This window comes from Callionymus lyra, chromosome 6 (genome assembly GCF_982586985.1).
Source record: "Callionymus lyra chromosome 6, fCalLyr1.hap1.1, whole genome shotgun sequence".
Classification (NCBI taxonomy): domain Eukaryota; kingdom Metazoa; phylum Chordata; class Actinopteri; order Syngnathiformes; family Callionymidae; genus Callionymus; species Callionymus lyra.
In genome coordinates, this window is record NC_141823.1 from 11,455,283 (window position 1) to 11,474,730 (window position 19,448).

General features: G+C 36.1%; 1 protein-coding gene across 1 annotated transcript in view; it reads right to left on the reverse strand.

The window, feature by feature from the left end:
• thsd4 (thrombospondin type 1 domain containing 4) overlaps nt 1–19,448 on the reverse strand; it is a 63,277-nt gene that overhangs the window by 33,559 nt on the left and 10,270 nt on the right. The window contains exons 5-7 of the mRNA XM_087793602.1: nt 17,789–18,137; nt 17,582–17,684; nt 15,229–15,365 (exon numbers count right to left, since the gene is read on the reverse strand). Coding sequence (XP_087649728.1) covers nt 15,229–15,365; nt 17,582–17,684; nt 17,789–18,137 — 589 coding nt within the window. The remainder of the gene's footprint in view (nt 1–15,228; nt 15,366–17,581; nt 17,685–17,788; nt 18,138–19,448) is intronic.

The window sequence follows — 19,448 nt, forward strand, 5'->3', positions numbered from 1 at the left end:
GCAAAGCAACTTTCCCCAACGGTAGTCTGTTTTAACGTAGTTTCCTTCTTAAGCATTTATGTTATTAGATTGTCTTCGATCGTTTTCACTGGAGTTGAAAGGTCGGTGACAAAATGTCAGAGCTATTCATCGTTTACATTCTAATAAAGTCCACAAAATCATGTCTGTTATATTTGAATTTATATTCACTTCTTTGTGGCAATACAGGTTATCCTGAGACAAGCCTTTATGACTTTAGTGTGGCGTCAAGTTACAACCTATTGAACTCCCCATGAGTGAACGTATAAGCCTGTTCTCGTCCGAAAGAATGACATGCATCTGACGCAGTAGTTGAAGTACCCAGCGTTGCACTGGGATTTTAATAAGATAAAAAAAATTGAAAAATATTTTAAATGAAAAAATGCAAATATTTTACTCTCCCTTTATCTTGCTTGCATGGAATTATTTCCGGCAACCGCGTCAGATTCCGAAAGATTACAAGGAATTAAAGGAAAAGTGACTTTAAAAAGGTTGAAACTTTTTTAAGCCACACTTAAGTGACAAATTAATCTGATGTTCACTGCCTTTGTCATGTATGAGTCTTGGCTGAACCTATTCACTGTATTAGTACAAAGAAAGCAAACAACCGTTTTTGGCCTTGGCGAAAAATGGAAAATCAGGTTCAGTCCAGACACAGAGCGGTTCATGGTCGGTCAAAATAGATCTTCGTAGGACCCTTGTATCACCCGTGAGGGGGTAACAAAGCCAACTAAAATGCAGCATTTTTCATTGCTAAATCTTGCTACTTCCTCAAAAACTATCCACGAATGGCTCATATATTAGCCCGTAACCCTCACAACTTCCTCCTCACAGTACTCCGTCAGTGCCTGTTGACAAGCTTGACATGGTCCGGCTCATTTTGTCACAAAACAGCGCCGTTGTTCGACCCCACCTACAGCAACGGAACATCGCATTCATCCACGGTCGACGTCAGATTTATGGTCGTACTGCTGACGATTTAAAGATCTCAATCGACCTCTGTGTGTTTTTGGACTGTGGTACCCGGAGTAAACCACTACACCACTGTTCTCGCTTCTCTCAGACATTCCTGTCCAGCAGTTTACCAGGTAAAAAAACAGATGACGAAAGCGAATCTGCTTTACTGATCATGCAGCAAGGCCACGCAAATAAATTCCATGATTGTTTGCTTCGAGCAATGTATCTGACTGCAGGCAGAATATTGGAGTGCACCAGCAGAAGATGATGGATAAAGCAGGACGCGAGGGGGGTTTGGATGGGATGTTTAGTATTTATGGTCCTCATCCTTCATATTTTACCGAAGGTGGATGACAGACAACCAGTGATAAGTGTTAGTTATGCCGGCCTTGTATCACAGGAGTAAAGAAGTGGTTTAGCATTCGCAGGAGATTCAGACAAAAGCTGCAAATTGAGACAGAAAATGAACGTTTATCTCACAAAGTGTGACTGATCTTCAGGACAAATCACGTCTTGAATTGTGGTACACTTAAGTGATCGTAGGGTCTAGTAAAACTTCATGGTTGTTTTTACTCATTTTCGTCAGGAAAATCAGCAGGAAAGGAATCAATGACAAAATGCCAAAGATTAATACACTGTGGTGGTCCTCGGTAGCTGGGACAGTGTTTGAGTCCATTTCAGGAAAATGTAGCTTAAGATATACAGTGGGACCATCAAAAACTCAAATCTAACTGGATCCAGATGTGGTTCGGATTACGAAAACAGCTACTGAAAGTGCGCTAGTTTCAAATGCTGTTGGGAAAACTTTTTTCGTATCCAATTGTCCGGTGAATGTATGAGCCTGTTCTCTATCTTAAAGTATCACAACCTTTTTAAAAACATAATTCAAAGCTACCGGTGAGAAGAGAAAAGATACCAAACTTTACAAGGAAGAGAAACGAAATAACCTTGTAAAACCTTGCATAGAAGCCGAATCGCAAAATTTAAGAAGATCTTCAGCAAACACCTTCTCAAGTCATGTAAACACTCGAAGTCAAAATCTAGTCAGTCTAACGGAGAAAACATGTATGATGTCCAGTACACTGAGGAATACCTAGACCTAAACATAGGGGAAACAAGACAAATGTTTCACCATCTTATGGCCGAACCCAGGAGTGGTGAGGACTTTGCTGACCACCTCCATTTTAAAGGACGCAGGGCACTTTATTTAAGACACCAATATACAGGAACCTTTTCTCAGTCGCCCACAATGCAGTGCTGAACTCTCTCTCTAGGAAACTATCCAAACATTCACACCTAGAACCATGAGATTTTAACACGTGGCTTGGCAGGGGAGCTAACAACCCTTAGAACGTACTAAAAAGGGGTGTCACCCTTATGGGATTTTATCACCTGCTTTGATTTCTTTCGACCATCCAGTGGGCCACATCAGACGACATTGTGGGTCAGATTTGGCCCCCAGGCCTTGGTTGAAACATGTATTAAAAGCCAACGTTCAGCAGCTAAAATTAAGTCGTTGCTAGTCCCGAGCCTCTGCTGACCCCACAAGGAGTTTTTCTAAGAAGCTGTAAAGATAAAGGTTTTAGTCTCTAACTACTCCTGAGACCTTTTTGTTAATGAAGCTGTTGTTCTAAGTGAGATAACAGGCTAATTTACAATGGCGTCTGACCCTGAGCAGTGGGAGTCCTGACACGCTCGCCCGGTCGCGGAAGTCGTCTCGAGAAAATAATCTAAAAAAAAGTTTGATCAAAGCAAGTGCAAGATTCTCACTCCTTATCTTCAAGACCCTGAATTCCCCAAGTCCAGCTTCGCTCCGACCACACATCGAGGACCTCCAGATATATGACATTCCTGAGAGCGCCGCGAGGTATGAAAATGCGCTCGACTGTCTCTTCAATTGACAGCCACCCAGATAGCAGCCAATCAATGTCAACAGCCGTCTGCCCGGGGAGGACTGCTGAGCGCTAAGAATACAACCCGGTGTACACACAGCCTCGTAAATCTGGCCCCGGAAAAAGGAGAGGATGCCGGGAGTCGCTGCTCTCTGGCCTTCCGAGCACTCGGCGAGGCAGACGTCTGTGGCGGGTCTGACACCGACCCCCTTCAGCTGCAACATCCCTCCACAAATCTATCAGTGACCAGCTTCCGACATCTGAACGCTGCGGCTGTAAAACTTCTGCTGAGAAGTGATGTCTCTGCTGCTCTCGGAGACCACGGGCGGAGGCGTCAGTGAGATTGAAGCTCGTTGACTTGTTACAATGTCAGACAGATCCAGGAGAGAATGTTTGACTAATGTATGATGTAAAACACATGTAAAACATATGACCATTAAAATAAATGCCACACAAATAACTCGGTACAACCTGCATAAAATAATAGTTTTATTAGAGATGAAAACTTTTGATTACCGTTGACATTTATTTGATTACAGTTGAAAATTGTTTAATTATAGTTGAAAATTGTTTGATTATAGTTGAAAATTGTTTGATTACAGTTGAAAATTGTTTGATTATAGTTGAAAATTGTTTGATTATAGTTGAAAATAGTTTGATTACAGTTGAAAATTGTTTGATTATAGTTGAAAATAGTTTGTTTAAAGTTGAAAATTGTTTGATTATAGTTGAAAATTGTTCAAAGATAGTATAAAGTGCTACAAAACATGTACATTTGTTGTTTTGAAGGACAACATGGAATTAGTTAATCAATCCCAGCTACTCGGGATGAGAGAGGAGGAACACCATTTCAACACAACTTCCTATAACTAACCCAGGTATGTGTGTTGATTTTGTGTCATGTTTGAGTTGAGTAGCATTTGCTTAACGAAGCCATTGACATGTAACATAGTGTCATGTTACATATTGTCATGTAACGTAACATAGTGTCACATAACAAAGTGTCATGTAACAATATGGTTTGTAACAAAGTGTCATGTAACAAAGTGTAATGTAACAAAGTGTCATGAAACATAGTGTCATGTAACATAGTGTCATGTAACAAAGTGTCATGTAACAAAGTGTCATGTAACAAAGTGTCATGTAACCAAGTGTCATGTAACCAAGTGTCATATAAAAAGTGGATTGTAACAAAGTGGTTTGTTACAAAGTGTCATTAAACATAGTGTCATGTAACATAGTGTCATGTAACATAGTGTCATGTAACATAGTGTCATGTAACAATGTGGTTTGTAACAAAGTGGCACGTAACAAAGTGTAATGTAACAAAGTGTAACATAACAAAGTGTCACGTAACAAAGTGTCATGAAACAAAGTGTAACATAACAAAGTGGTTTGTAACAAAGTGTCATGTAACAAAGTGTAACATAACAAAGTGTCACGTTACAAAGTGTCATGAAACAAAGTGTCATGAAACATAGTGTCATGTAACAAAGTGTCATGTAACAAAGTGTAACATAACAAAGTGGTTTGTAACAAAGTGTTATGTAACAAAGTGGTATGTAACAAAGTGTCATGTAACAAAGTGTAACATAACAAAGTGGTTTGTAACAAAGTGTTATGTAACAAAGTGTTATGTAACAAAGTGGTATGTAACAAAGTGTCATGTAACAAAGTGTAACATAACAAAGTGGTTTGTAACAAAGTGTCATGTAACAAAGTGTAACATAACAAAGTGGTTTGTAACAAAGTGTCATGTAACAAAGTGTAACATAACAAAGTGGTTTGTAACAAAGTGTTATGTAACAAAGTGTTATGTAACAAAGTGGTATGTAACAAAGTGTCATGTAACAAAGTGTAACATAACAAAGTGGTTTGTAACAAAGTGGTATGTAACAAAGTGTTATGTAACAAAGTGTCATGTAACAAAGTGTAACATAACAAAGTGGTTTGTAACAAAGTGGTATGTAACAAAGTGTCATGAAACATAGTGTCATGTAACATAGTGTCATGTAACAATGTGGTTTGTAACTAAGTGACATGTAACAAAGTGTCATGTAACAAAGTGTAATGTAACAAAGTGTCATGAAACATAGTGTCATGTAACCAAGTGTCATATAACAAAGTGGATTGTAACAAAGTGGTTTGTTACAAAGTGTCATTAAACATAGTGTCATGTAACATAGTGTCATGTAACATAGTGTCATGTTACAATGTGGTTTGTAACAAAGTGTCACGTAACAAAGTGTCATGAAACAAAGTGTAACATAACAAAGTGGCACGTAACAAAGTGGTTTGTAACAAAATGTCATGTAACAAAGTGTAACATAACAAAGTGTCACGTTACAAAGTGTCATGAAACAAAGTGTCATGAAACATAGTGTCATGTAACAAAGTGTCATGTAACAAAGTGTAACATAACAAAGTGGTTTGTAACAAAGTGTTATGTAACAAAGTGGTATGTAACAAAGTGTCATGTAACAAAGTGTAACATAACAAAGTGGTTTGTAACAAAGTGTCATGTAACAAAGTGGTTTGTAACAAAGTGGTATGTAACAAAGTGTTATGTAACAAAGTGTCATGTAACAAAGTGTAACATAACAAAGTGGTTTGTAACAAAGTGGTATGTAACAAAGTGTTATGTAACAAAGTGTCATGTAACAAAGTGTCTTGTAACAAAGTGTAACATAACAAAGTGGTATGTAACAAAGTGTCATGTAACAAAGTGGTATGTAACAAAGTGTTATGTAACAAAGTGTCATGTAACAAAGTGTCTTGTAAAAAAAGTGTCATGTAACAAAGTGTAACATAACAAAGTGGTATGTAACAAAGTGTCTTGTAAAAAAAGTGTCATGTAACAAAGTGTAACATAACAAAGTGGTATGTAACAAAGTGTCATGTAACAAAGTGGTATGTAACAAAGTGTCATGTAACAAAGTGTAACATAACAAAGTGTTATGTAACAAAGTGTCATGTAACAAAGTGGTATGTAACAAAGTGTCATGTAACAAAGTGTAACATAACAAAGTGGTATGTAACAAAGTGTAACATAACAAAGTGTTATGTAACAAAGTGTCATGTAAAAAAAGTGTCATGTAACAAAGTGTAACATAACAAAGTGGTATGTAACAAAGTGTCATGTAACAAAGTGGTATGTAACAAAGTGTTATGTAACAAAGTGTCATGTAACAAAGTGTAACATAACAAAGTGGTATGTAACAAAGCGTCATGTAACAAAGTGGTATGTAACAAAGTGTCATGTAACAAAGTGTCTTGTAAAAAAAGTGTCATGTAACAAAGTGTAACATAACAAAGTGGTATGTAACAAAGTGTCATGTAACAAAGTGGTATGTAACAAAGTGTTATGTAACAAAGTGTAACATAAAGTGGTTTGTAACAAAGTGTTATGTAACAAAGTGTCATGTAACAAAGTGTAACATAACAAAGTGGTATGTAACAAAGTGTCATGTAACAAAGTGGTATGTAACAAAGTGTTATGTAACAAAGTGTCATGTAACAAAGTGTAACATAACAAAGTGGTATGTAACAAAGTGTCATGTAACAAAGTGGTATGTAACAAAGTGTCATGTAACAAAGTGTAACATAACAAAGTGGTATGTAACAAAGTGTCATGTAACAAAGTGGTATGTAACAAAGTGTCATGTAACAAAGTGTCTTGTAAAAAAAGTGTCATGTAACAAAGTGTAACATAACAAAGTGGTTTGTAACAAAGTGTCATGTAACAAAGTGGTATGTAACAAAGTGTTATGTAACAAAGTGTCATGTAACAAAGTGTAACATAACAAAGTGGTTCGTAACAAAGTGTTATGTAACAAAGTGTAACATAACAAAGTGGTATGTAACAAAGTGTCATGTAACAAAGTGGTATGTAACAAAGTGTCATGTAACAAAGTGTCTTGTAAAAAAAGTGTCATGTAACAAAGTGTAACATAACAAAGTGGTATGTAACAAAGTGTCATGTAACAAAGTGGTATGTAACAAAGTGTCATGTAACAAAGTGTAACATAACAAAGTGGTATGTAACAAAGTGTCATGTAACAAAGTGGTATGTAACAAAGTGTCATGTAACAAAGTGTAACATAACAAAGTGGTTTGTAACAAAGTGTTATGTAACAAAGTGTCATGTAACAAAGTGTAACATAACAAAGTGTCATGTAACAAAGTGTAACATAACAAAGTGGTATGTAACAAAGTGTCATGTAACAAAGTGTAACATAACAAAGTGGTTTGTAACAAAGTGTTATGTAACAAAGTGTCATGTAACAAAGTGTAACATAACAAAGTGGTTTGTAACAAAGTGTTATGTAACAAAGTGTCATGTAACAAAGTGTAACATAACAAAGTGGTATGTAACAAAGTGTCATGTAACAAAGTGTTATGTAACAAAGTGTCATGTAACAAAGTGTAACATAACAAAGTGGTTTGTAACAAAGTGTTATGTAACAAAGTGTCATGTAACAAAGTGTAACATAACAAAGTGGTATGTAACAAAGTGTTATGTAACAAAGTGTCATGTAACAAAGTGTCTTGTAAAAAAAGTGTCATGTAACAAAGTGTAACATAACAAAGTGGTATGTAACAAAGTGTTATGTAACAAAGTGGTATGTAACAAAGTGGTATGTAACAAAGTGTAACATAACAAAGTGGTTTGTAACAAAGTGTTATGTAACAAAGTGTCATGTAACAAAGTGTAACATAACAAAGTGGTTTGTAACAAAGTGTTATGTAACAAAGTGTCATGTAACAAAGTGTAACATAACAAAGTGGTATGTAACAAAGTGTTATGTAACAAAGTGGTATGTAACAAAGTGGTATGTAACAAAGTGGTATGTAACAAAGTGGTTTGTAACAAAGTGGTATGTAACAAAGTGGTATGTAACAAAGTGGTTTGTAACAAAGTGTTATGTAACAAAGTGGTATGTAACAAAGTGGTATGTAACAAAGTGGTTTGTAACAAAGTGTTATGTAACAAAGTGGTATGTAACAAAGTGTAACATAACAAAGTGGTTTGTAACAAAGTGGTTTGTAACAAAGTGTTATGTAACAAAGTGTTATGTAACAAAGTGGTATGTAACAAAGTGTCACATAACAAAGTGGTTTGTAACAAAGTGGTTTGTAACAAAGTGTCACATAACAAAGTGGTTTGTAACAAAGTGGTTTGTAACAAAGTGTTATGTAACAAAGTGTTATGTAACAAGTGGTTTGTAACAAAGTGGTTTGTAACAAAGTGTTATGTAACAAAGTGTTATGTAACAAGTGGTATGTAACAAAGTGGTTTGTAACAAAGTGTTATGTAACAAAGTGTTATGTAACAAAGTGGTATGTAACAAAGTGGTTTGTAACAAAGTGGTATGTAACAAAGTGTTATGTAACAAGTGGTATGTAACAAAGTGGTTTGTAACAAAGTGTTATGTAACAAAGTGTTATGTAACAAAGTGGTATGTAACAAAGTGGTTTGTAACAAAGTGGTATGTAACAAAGTGGTATGTAACAAAGTGTTATGTAACAAAGTGGTATGTAACAAAGTGGTTTGTAACAAAGAGGTATGTAACAAAGTGGTTTGTAACAAAGTGGTTTGTAACAAAGTGGTTTGTAACAAAGTGGTATGTAACAAAGTGTCACATAACAAAGTGGTTTGTAACAAAGTGGTTTGTAACAAAGTGGTTTGTAACAAAGTGGTTTGTAACAAAGTGGTATGTAACAAAGTGTTATGTAACAAAGTGTTATGTAACAAAGTGGTATGTAACAAAGTGGTTTGTAACAAAGTGGTATGTAACAAAGTGGTTTGTAACAAAGTGGTTTGTAACAAAGTGGTTTGTAACAAAGTGGTATGTAACAAAGTGTCACATAACAAAGTGGTATGTAACAAAGTGGTTTGTAACAAAGTGTTATGTAACAAAGTGTTATGTAACAAGTGGTTTGTAACAAAGTGGTATGTAACAAAGTGGTTTGTAACAAAGTGGTTTGTAACAAAGTGGTTTGTAACAAAGTGGTTTGTAACAAAGTGGTATGTAACAAAGTGGTTTGTAACAAAGTGGTTTGTAACAAAGTGGTATGTAACAAAGTGTCACATAACAAAGTGGTATGTAACAAAGTGGTTTGTAACAAAGTGGTATGTAACAAAGTGGTTTGTAACAAAGTGGTTTGTAACAAAGTGGTATGTAACAAAGTGGTTTGTAACAAAGTGGTTTGTAACAAAGTGGTATGTAACAAAGTGTCACATAACAAAGTGGTATGTAACAAAGTGGTTTGTAACAAAGTGTTATGTAACAAAGTGTTATGTAACAAGTGGTTTGTAACAAAGTGGTTTGTAACAAAGTGTCACATAACAAAGTGGTATGTAACAAAGTGGTATGTAACAAAGTGGTTTGTAACAAAGTGTAATGTAACAAAGTGTTTTAGTGTAACACAGTTCTGTCCTTAAATCTCCTTCTTAACCAGGACAGGACCGCTCTTGTCCTTTACTATTTACAAAGGTCTCACACCAACTCATCAGCTAGTTACTAGCATCTCAGGAACTTCCTCAGAAGCACTGAAAAGGTTAAACACATTTCCACCTCTGGAATTTACAAGGTTCAGGACGACCCCGCAGAGGTGTCTCGGTAGAAAACAAGCCCTCAACCCCTCATCCTACTGGAGTCTCACAGGTCAGGAAGGGCCGATGCGGGCCAGTAAGAGTAGCTCACGGGGCCTGCTGAGATCCAGGAAGTTGACTTTAGTCAAAGACATCAATCTGTCGTCTCCTTCACGTCTAAGACTCGCGGACACCATTTGTTTTATCTGTCATCCCACTGCAGTTCTCGTGTTCTCCACCGTCATGAAGACGACCGAGAAGTCAGAGGCTTCACAAGTGTCGTCAAGCAAGGCTATGTAACACGACCCGCTCATGGATGTGGGGGGGGGGGCGGGGGTCTACTGTCGCCACTGCGCCACGTGAAGTCGCACAGTCGGCACGTTGAGAAATTATGTTCTACGCAGCGAAAGATCTGAAGAGACGACAGAAGCTGTTACTTACAAGCTAATTTGTAACTTCAGCCTGTAAATGTGAATAGTTTTCTGTCGACTGTTGGCGCCTCATTGATGGATACATGGCCCGCCTCTGTCCCGGGACCTCCACCTGTTCAGAGTAGTTACAGGTTTAGAACATGTTTTATCATGTTCAAATGTTCTGGATAAAAAATAAGAAACTATCCTTACAATCTTTTTTTCGCACGGAATCTAAGTTAGGATAGCATTAGCATAGTGTTAGCACAGTGTTAGCTCAGCTCTACACAAAAATATTACTTTTTTATTTAATATTATTTATATTAATTTACTTTTGTTTGTTGTGTTTTGTTTAGGAACCAATCAAAATATTATGGGATGTGATGATTCAGGTTTTTTTGATTCTGCTTTTTGTCATTTAGTCTTTATTTGTCCGATTTTCTGTGGTTGTTGTTCTTTCTCTGCCATCATCAACGTCATACTTGCTTCATCACTTTAGTTTTTTCTTATTCTTTTACTCTTTTTTTCGTGCTGCAATAATTTCCATCACTATTTTTTTAGTTTGTCCACATTTATCATCATCTTGTTGTTTCTCATTCCTTCTGCATTCTTTTGGTTTGCCACTGTCACATCCGTCAAACTGTTGTTCTTATTCTTTGTTTTTTGGGGGTTATTTTCATTTTCTTCATCGCCAGTCCTTGTTGAAAATGTCCTCTAAATGTTTATTTCACTGTGTTTAACTCTCAGTGTTATTGTCCAGAGTGTCTCCTGCCTCTTGCCCCAAGTAGCTGGGATATTTTCAAAGCTAAGGGAGTTAGCAGAATAAGGTGAATAGAATAATATTTAAAGATAAAGACCTAGTTCTTTTTTTCAGTTCAGAATGACATAGTGATGTAAGAGATAAACACGAATGCTACAAGTTTTGTTTTGAGGAAATTACTTCAGTAGATCCAACAGAAGAAGCAAACGAAGCGTCTTTGGTGGCGAATAATACAATATTTTGATTAAACAAACAAGACACAGCTAGAAACAAAAAGCACCAGATTCACATTTATTTATCAAACTATTGTTTCTTCTCTGATTCATTTTAACTCATGATATTTATTCTTCACGTTTATAAGGCTCAACGTTTATATTGTACCGTGATTGAAGGTTTTTCTTTGAACAAATTAACAGTTAAATGAAGTTATTTCATTTGTATCAATTGATGCATCAATTTGTCTCATTTTATAATCAGATGTAGGCCTTTTTCTACAGTTAGGAAGAGTTTATATGTTGATGTATCAAACCATCTATGTTTTTTGTGTTTCATTCAATGACACAAAAGATGATATACGAAGTCGCAATTCTTTTTCTTCCCCACCAACAGCGTTCATCTCTAGTCGTCCCATTTTCACATCATCAACCAGCGACTTCAGATACATGGGAAGCATCAAGAGAAGCGAGCGAGGTTGAGGCGAGCGACGACTTGATGGAGAGAGAAGTGGAGTCTCACCTCCAGCCGAGCCAGGCCGGCAGTATATCACCCAACTCATCTCCTGCTTTAACAAGCCCGGCCTCAGCGCCAGAGATGGATCCACCAGATGCACACGTCATCGGGATCTGACGAGCGGCTGCTGTCGGGCTTTTGAATTTGGTTCCGAGCCAGACCCGATAATTAAATCCTCGACACCCGGTCGGCGGGAAACACTTTGGGTACGGCAGGAAGTCACCTTATCTGTCATCGCCGGCGGAGGGGAAACGAAAAATAGGCAATTCTGGCGTCTTGTTGAAGTGACTCAGATGTTCAGTTTCAAAGCAGCGTCACGATGAATCCAGTGTCAAATGAAGATATTCTATCATTCACAGACATGACAGCACACGTAACTGCTGCAGTTTTGCATGTAAACCGTTAATATTTCACGTAAAATTCAAACTAAGAAGGACTTAAATGGATTTATTTGTATGAATTTCAGGAAAAAACGGTTTGATTTGAAAATGGCTTCTGTAGGACAGAAGGTGGGGTAGATGTTCTTGAAAACGATGTGAGCAAACTATCATCTCGCTTTTTATCTCATGACTCTTTCTATCGCCATCACAACAACAGTGTCACAAACAAATAATGCTATTGTCATCGTTCTAAAGGCTGTTGTGGTTCGCACCCCATTTTCAATTCACTTTTATTATTATTTCTTGTATGTACAGTTTTTATAATATTTTGTGATTTTATGTGTATAATTTATGTGTGTATTTTATATGTGTAAATTGTGTAATTATGTGTAAATTTTAAATTTGTTCATGTGTAAATTGAGCTGCTGTAACCATGTTCTCTCCCCACTGTGGGATAAATAAAGCTTTCTTATCTTATCTTATCTTATCCAAAAAAAAAGGACTTCTTGAAATGAATGTCAATGTTTTTTTAGAGTTTAAAAACCATCATCGGTGACTAAGATGTTTCATGTTTGTGTTAAAACACTTGATATACTGTAGTAAAAAAAAACATTTACTGTGAAGTTCATTCAAAATTCCTTTCCAAAGGGCTTTAGTATCAGAAATCTGACGTTGCGAAATATTAGACAGGTTAAAAATAATGTTGATTTAACTCTTTTTTATTCATTTAAAAAAAAAAGCTAAAGTCAAGTCCTGAAAACAAAGCAGAGAAGCCACAGCTGAAAGAAATCACCGAGCTACATCCACTCTTTTACAGTTTGCTGTGAAGACGTTCTGGAATGTTTTTGTGTGTTTAAATAAATCTGAGCTCATCGCTGCAGTAAAGAAACACATCAAACTTTCATCACTTTTCTCACTCCTGCGTCCAGACGTCTCCCACGGAGGAGCCCATCGGACGAGGCGCCGACATTATCTGAAGGTTATTTAAGGTCGTAGGACGGATGCAACCAAACCTTGGTGTTTAACATAAAATACTCGGATGACTTATGATTCTCAGTGTGAACGTGAATCACGTGTTTTTCATTACACTTTCCAATTGTATCTGAATAACATGCGCATGAAAGCGTAAAAACCTGTTAGCGATATTTGATTTTTGAGACATTTTTTCTGCTAACCTTTTTTTAAATTAATTTATATAGATTTTTCACTTACAAAATACACTAAAGACAAGAGAACACATGATAATGCATTACACACAAATTACTTATTTAACTGCTTGTTAATAGGATGAACTCTTGGTTAGCATGCGCCGCTAACTTTATATTTGCTAACATGATGCTAACACTTACAGTCAAGTAACAAAGGAAAATAGCAGCTTGTTTTCTCCATTTTCTGTGTATTTTAATGCCTGAAGATACATTTGTTTAGAATAAAAGTAAGTAAGTAAGTAAGTCATTTTTATTTGTATAGCGCTTTTCCAGACCAAGTTCACAAAGCGCTTAAACAATCAAAACAATATTCAATAAAGTATATACTTTAAAGGTCAAGATAAAAACCTGTTAGCGATATTTGATTTTTGAGACGCTTTTCTGCTAAAAAAAAATGTTTTAAATAATTTATATAGATGTTTCACTTAAAAAATACACTTAAGACAAGAGAACACATGATAATTCATTACACACAAATGACTTCCTTATTTTACTGCTTGTTAATAAGATGAACTCTTGGTTAGCATGTGTCGCTAACTTAATATTTGCTAACATGATGCTAACGCATACAGTCAAGTAGCAAATGAAAATAGCAGCTTGTTTTCTCCATTTTTGGTGTATTTTAATGCCTGAAGATACATTTGTTAGGACAAATAAAAGTGATAAGAAAACAAAAAGCTTATAAGAGCAGATTTCTCAAGATTAGCTTTCAGGCTTTCCATGTTTTCTTTTTCCTTGTTTGTTTACCAAATGAGATATTTTCTAATACTTGTTTCTGTGACAGTATATGAATGATACGTTTATTAATAGTTCAAACGTGTTCATCTAAAGTGTTACCAAAAGAATCAACTTGTGAAATGATCTAAGAACAGGAGAGACGCTGGTTCAAAACTCTCTCAAACCATCTTTCCACCTCAGCATCTTCAACTCCGACTCTTCTAGCTCAGCTCACTGAACATCAACAGCTCGGACTCTAAATCTTAACTTTCAAAGTCACCAACTGTGAGTGTGTTGCATCACGAGCAGCCGCAAGTGTGTAACCGCCGACCCCTCAATACTTTTCAAACCAACCCCGAGTCTTTGAACGTGACACTCAAGACCGACTCAATCGAACCCAGATCAAGGCGTCGCTTCAGATCATCTTCTACACTCAGGGTCGAGTGACCAGTCAGTCACGAGTCGGTCTCCTGCGAGGACCACTGTGTCGCCTTCGCTGGAACACGAGAAGGGGGGTGTGATGACACCGGGGGTCAGAGGTCAAGGTAGTTACTCATGAAGGGTTGCGGCGAGAAGCACCAGACACACAACACCCCACGTTTGGATTGGTGCGAGTGAAGAACCTACAGAACTGATCGTTTAGAAACGTGTCGGACGATTATTTACTTTATAGATTTGTATTATTTATCAGAAGTTTAAGTTATAAATAAGGTGATAAATTGTGTTACTGTGTCATGTAATAAAGTGTGATGTCGATAGTGTTGCGTAACAAAGTGTCACGTAAAAAAGTGTCACGCAAATAAGTGTCACATAAAAAAGTGTCAAGAAAATAAGAGTCACCAAAAAACTGTCAAGTGTCACCTAAAAAAGTGTCATTCAAAAAAGTGTCACGCAAAAAAGTGTCATTCAAAAAAGTGTCATTCAAAAAAGTGTCATTCAAAAAAGTGTCACGTAAAAAAGTGTCAAGAAAATAAAGTCACCAAAAAACTGTCATGTAACAAAGTGTCACCTAAAAAAGTGTCACTTAAAAAAGCGTCACGTAAAAAAGCGTCACTCAAAAAAGTGTCATGCAACAAAGTGTCACATAAAAATAAAAAACTGTCATGTAACAGAGTCACGTAAAAAAGTGTCACGTAAAAAGTGTGTGCCAGTAAGTAGCACTTTAAATTTAAAAAGTTAGTAATGTGAAGGATATCATTTTTCTTACATTATTTGATCCTTTTTCCACTTTTGACACGTTTTTAAATTAAACACGTTGGTGACTAATCATTTATATATATATTTATTTTATTATTTATTTGTATGGTTAATATATTCTTGAGAAAAATCAACTTGATTAAGATAAAATCTGAATTGAAGAGAGGCCTGTATTGATTTAGTTTTGTTAGATGTCTTTAATGGGTTTTAATGCTTTTATAGAGCATGTCATGACTGCAGCAACATTCACTGTCACTACTAAATATTTCTGCTTCTGACCTTGAAAGAAGAAAAAATAATTCGGCGTTGCTGTGCTGCCCTCTAGTGGCTGCAGTGATTCAACGCCTAAAGCTCTTCAGACTCACTGTGCAGTTTCCATTGACACACAGATGAGATCCTGCGAGTCCACAGGGGGTTCCGTCGATGACCTTCTCCGTCAGTCGGACGTAGAACTTGAAGCCGACGGCGCGACAGTTGAGCTCACAGTGCTTGTTCACGGGGACTGAGAGGAACAAAGAATTAAAGATTGTTAACAGTGTGTTTTAAAAATGTGTGATTTCAAAATTGTATGTGTTTTGTTCTTAATCTAAATGTTAGTTTCTTTAGCAAAGGTTGTTCTTTAGTCAATTTTGCAATTTAACCCTTATATGACCATAAGTATGTTCAGTTTTAAGTTATACTTTAAGTTATTCGACAGTATAAATACATCTTCATTTGACCCTTGAACTATAAAATGATGTATGAGTTGTGTTTCTCCAATAACTGCCTATGAGGCTTCTTACCAAAATAAAAGCACTTCCTGGCGAGAACATAATTAACTGTTTTACAATGAAAAAATCCGTTTTTATGTTTTCCTGATGATACTTTCCAGATAAAAAAGTATATTTTTAATCAATGTTTAGGTAGAATAAATCGGAATAAACACATATAATAATATTTCAAATGTGCAGGTGAAATCATAGAGGGTCAGTAAAGACAAAACTATTTTCTTTCTGATATTAACACACACACACACACACACACACAAGAAACCAGTGTGTAACAAGTTGTGAGTCAAAGTTGAGTCAAAACGTGGAACAAAAATCCTGTTTCAATTCATCATTCTGTGTTGACTTTGAGTAAATGATGCTTCGCTGAACTCTATTCACCCATGAATGTCAATCAAAAACACTGTAACCAGGCGATTAACTAATAAAACAGAACATTTTTTTTGTTTCCTAATCATGTTTTCTCTCTTCGTCTGCTCCGGGCATCGTTGATTCACGACAGATTCTAATTTAATCTACGAGCTGTCAGTCATCAGCAGATCTGAGGAGACGCATCCGTCTGACAGGTGGTTTCCACGACGCTCGTCTGGCGGAGGAACGTTTAGCTCGGGTGGTTTCCTGGTTTCCTGAGGTGAACGAGGTCAAGTGAGTTTGTGACGAGCGTTCATGGAGAAGACGAGCGACACGTTAAACCTGCCGAGTGTTTAATTTAAGATCCATCGTGACGTGTTCACGGACTGATGAACATCAGGATAAATGGTGAGAATAATAAATGTCATGACCTACATTCGCCTCAAGACATCTTTCTTTAACAAACTTTTTTTATCTTTTAGTTAATTTAGAGATTTAACTATATTTTAATGTTTTAATTTTGTTATCAAATATTGAAAAAAATATTTAATTTTTTTTAGTGCTAATGTCATGTAAAAGGTTGCTTTAATTACTTCTTCTTCTTTATTATTAATTACGTGATATAAATTCTGTATAAACAGTAAATATCTGAATTTGTTTATTAAAAAAAAAAAGAAGGTATGGTTATGAATTTGTTGTGATACTTTTATACATAAATTAATATTTTATTACAAAACACAAGTTATGACAAGGTTAGGAAAATACATTTACTAAGGGGCCACATTAAATACTTTGAACGTTGTAAGGGGCCGTCAAGCCAACAAGAAAAAAAAGAAACAAATAAAAGGGCTTTAATATGATTGGAAAATTACTAAATAAATAAAATAATGAAAATTACTTCATAAATAAGCTTAAGATTTAATTGAATTGCATTTAGATTTTTAGTTTTACTTTTACTTTACTTTTAATTTATTGTATTGTAAGAATATATATATTTTTATATATATTCTTACAACAAAATAATCAAATACTAAAGATAAAATGAATTAAAGTGATAAAGGTAAATATGCCTAAGTAATTTTTATTGTGTAACTTTCCTTTTAAATGCATTTTATTTAGAAATAATATCTTAAAATTTATAAATATTACCACCAAAAACAAAAAGCATAGTGAAAGAAAAGAGAAAAAAAAGTCTTGAAAAAATGCAATGACTTAAATGACTTAACGATAAAATAGTTAACAATCATAAAAATCTAAAGATAATCATTTTTACAGTTTATCTGTAAGTACGTAAGTAAATTATATTTATAGAGCGCTTTTCCAGACCAGGGTCACAAAGAACTTAAACAATCAAAACAATACTCAATAAAATACATACTTAAAAGATCAAGATAACACAGAGAAAAACACAGGACTACATGATATTCTTTAAGTTACTAACGTGTTTTAATAAATCACTTTTTAACTTTCAATTAAGATCAATTTGTTTTGCATTTCAATGCGAAAAAATAAAATGTTTACAAAAAGCAATGCGGCAGTTGACCGCCAGATGTCACCATTTCACGTGCTACAAAAAGGGGGTGTGATCAGGGGGTCTCACCTTCATTAAAAGGCTCCCACTCGTACAGTCTCCCCATGAACGGCTGCGTGTTGTAGGACGAACACTGGGCGGCTCTGAAGTGTTTGCTGGAGACTGAACAGGCCTGAGGACAGAAGACGTGATGAAGACGAATCACGTCATCGTTCATCTCACATGTTTATGTTGACGTGTGATGTCATCAAGGAGGGACGCTAGTGCGGGTCTCACGTTGCTGTTGCAGACTCTGTAGCGAGACCCGTCCCCGGGGCAGGCGTAGGCCGGCAGCGGGTCGTAGGGTCTCTCCGAGCTCCGAGCCTCCGACCCCGGTTGGTAGAGGGGAGCCCAGGCCGGCGGCTGAGTTCTAGCAGGGGGGGTGTGAGGTCTGTTGTAGTGACGGAGGTTGTTGTTGTTGTTGTTGTTGGGTTGCAGGGCTTTGGCTCGCAGGGCTCCCTGGACTCTGGCGGGGAAGCGATCGCCCGCCGTGGAGCGTCTCCGTCGACCGGCGTGGGTCTGAAGAGGAGCCACGAAGGGAGTTCTGCCGAAGCCGTAACGTCCCGGGAAGATGTGAGAGTTCCTCCTGGAGAGAGACGCCAGAATGTAGTATCATCAGTATTGATACACTTGAATATTGTGCTGTTCTTTCATGAGAATGTAGTGATATTCAACTGCGCAGTATTGATTTTATTTTTTTAATTTAAACATTTGTTCATTTACATATGTATATATTATGGACCTTTATTAAAAAATATATATTGTGACAAATTTGTATTATATTTTATAATATTTTATTTATTTTAGAAATGTGTATTAAACAAAATAATTCAATATATATGTATATATATATATATATATATATAAATATATTTATATATATACATTTTTTAAATTTACAATTAACATGCCAATAATCATGGCGTTTGTTCATCTTTATGTTGCAATCCAACCTTCAGCCGCTAGATGGCGTCAATCAATACGTCCTCCACAAATAAAGGAACGATGGTTATGACTGAGGACGAGAGGATACAGTGGCTTCCAGCAGATTTTAAAGCTGATGTTTGGACATATTTTTAGTTTCAAAACTATTCATCTGCTTTTAAATCATGTTTTATTTCTAACATAATTATTTCATGGTTTATATTTTAATAAAGTGTTTATAAAATGAAATTATTCAATTTTTTTTATTTACATTTTACTGGAATATATCATTTTTGTATTGCAATTAAACTTCATATGCAGTCACTATGTCCTCCAAAAATGAAATCCCAGAAATAACTGAGGGTGAGAGGATACAGTCGACTCCAGCATCTTTTAAAGATGATGTTTTGGACATATTTTGGTTTCAAAACAAATGAAAACAGTTACGACTTCATCAAGAGTCATGTGGTCTGTAACACCAGAGTCAAGTACTGGACAATACTACAAATATATCCTTGTTACTACAGTATTTTATCTTGCCAATACACACACGTCTGCAAGAGTCAGTTGTCGGACTCATTCGTGTGGCTCTGTTTGTAAAGGAGGTTAAAAAGCTGCCACTAGTTGAGCCTCCGACTGCTTCAATAAGAGTGTTTTGTTTGTTTTGAATGGCCGACAGCAGAGAGTCACTCTCAGTCTCAGCTGCTCAGCATGCAGCTCCACTCGCCACCAAGCGATCAGATGAGAAACTAACTCACATCCTGCTGCTCAAAAGCCACAAAATGACCCGATAGAACGTCTGAATGACTTTTTTCCGTGGATTTATCTTCGCTGAGCTCAGACCACACATGCTCGGCAATTAATGCTCCCCCAGATTATTTCTCTAATCCCCCGACTTTCATCTTCCTCTTTTAACTGCTTCATACATAAATGTATCCAAGAGACAGTCTTTCTTTTAGTCCCTTAAGACAAC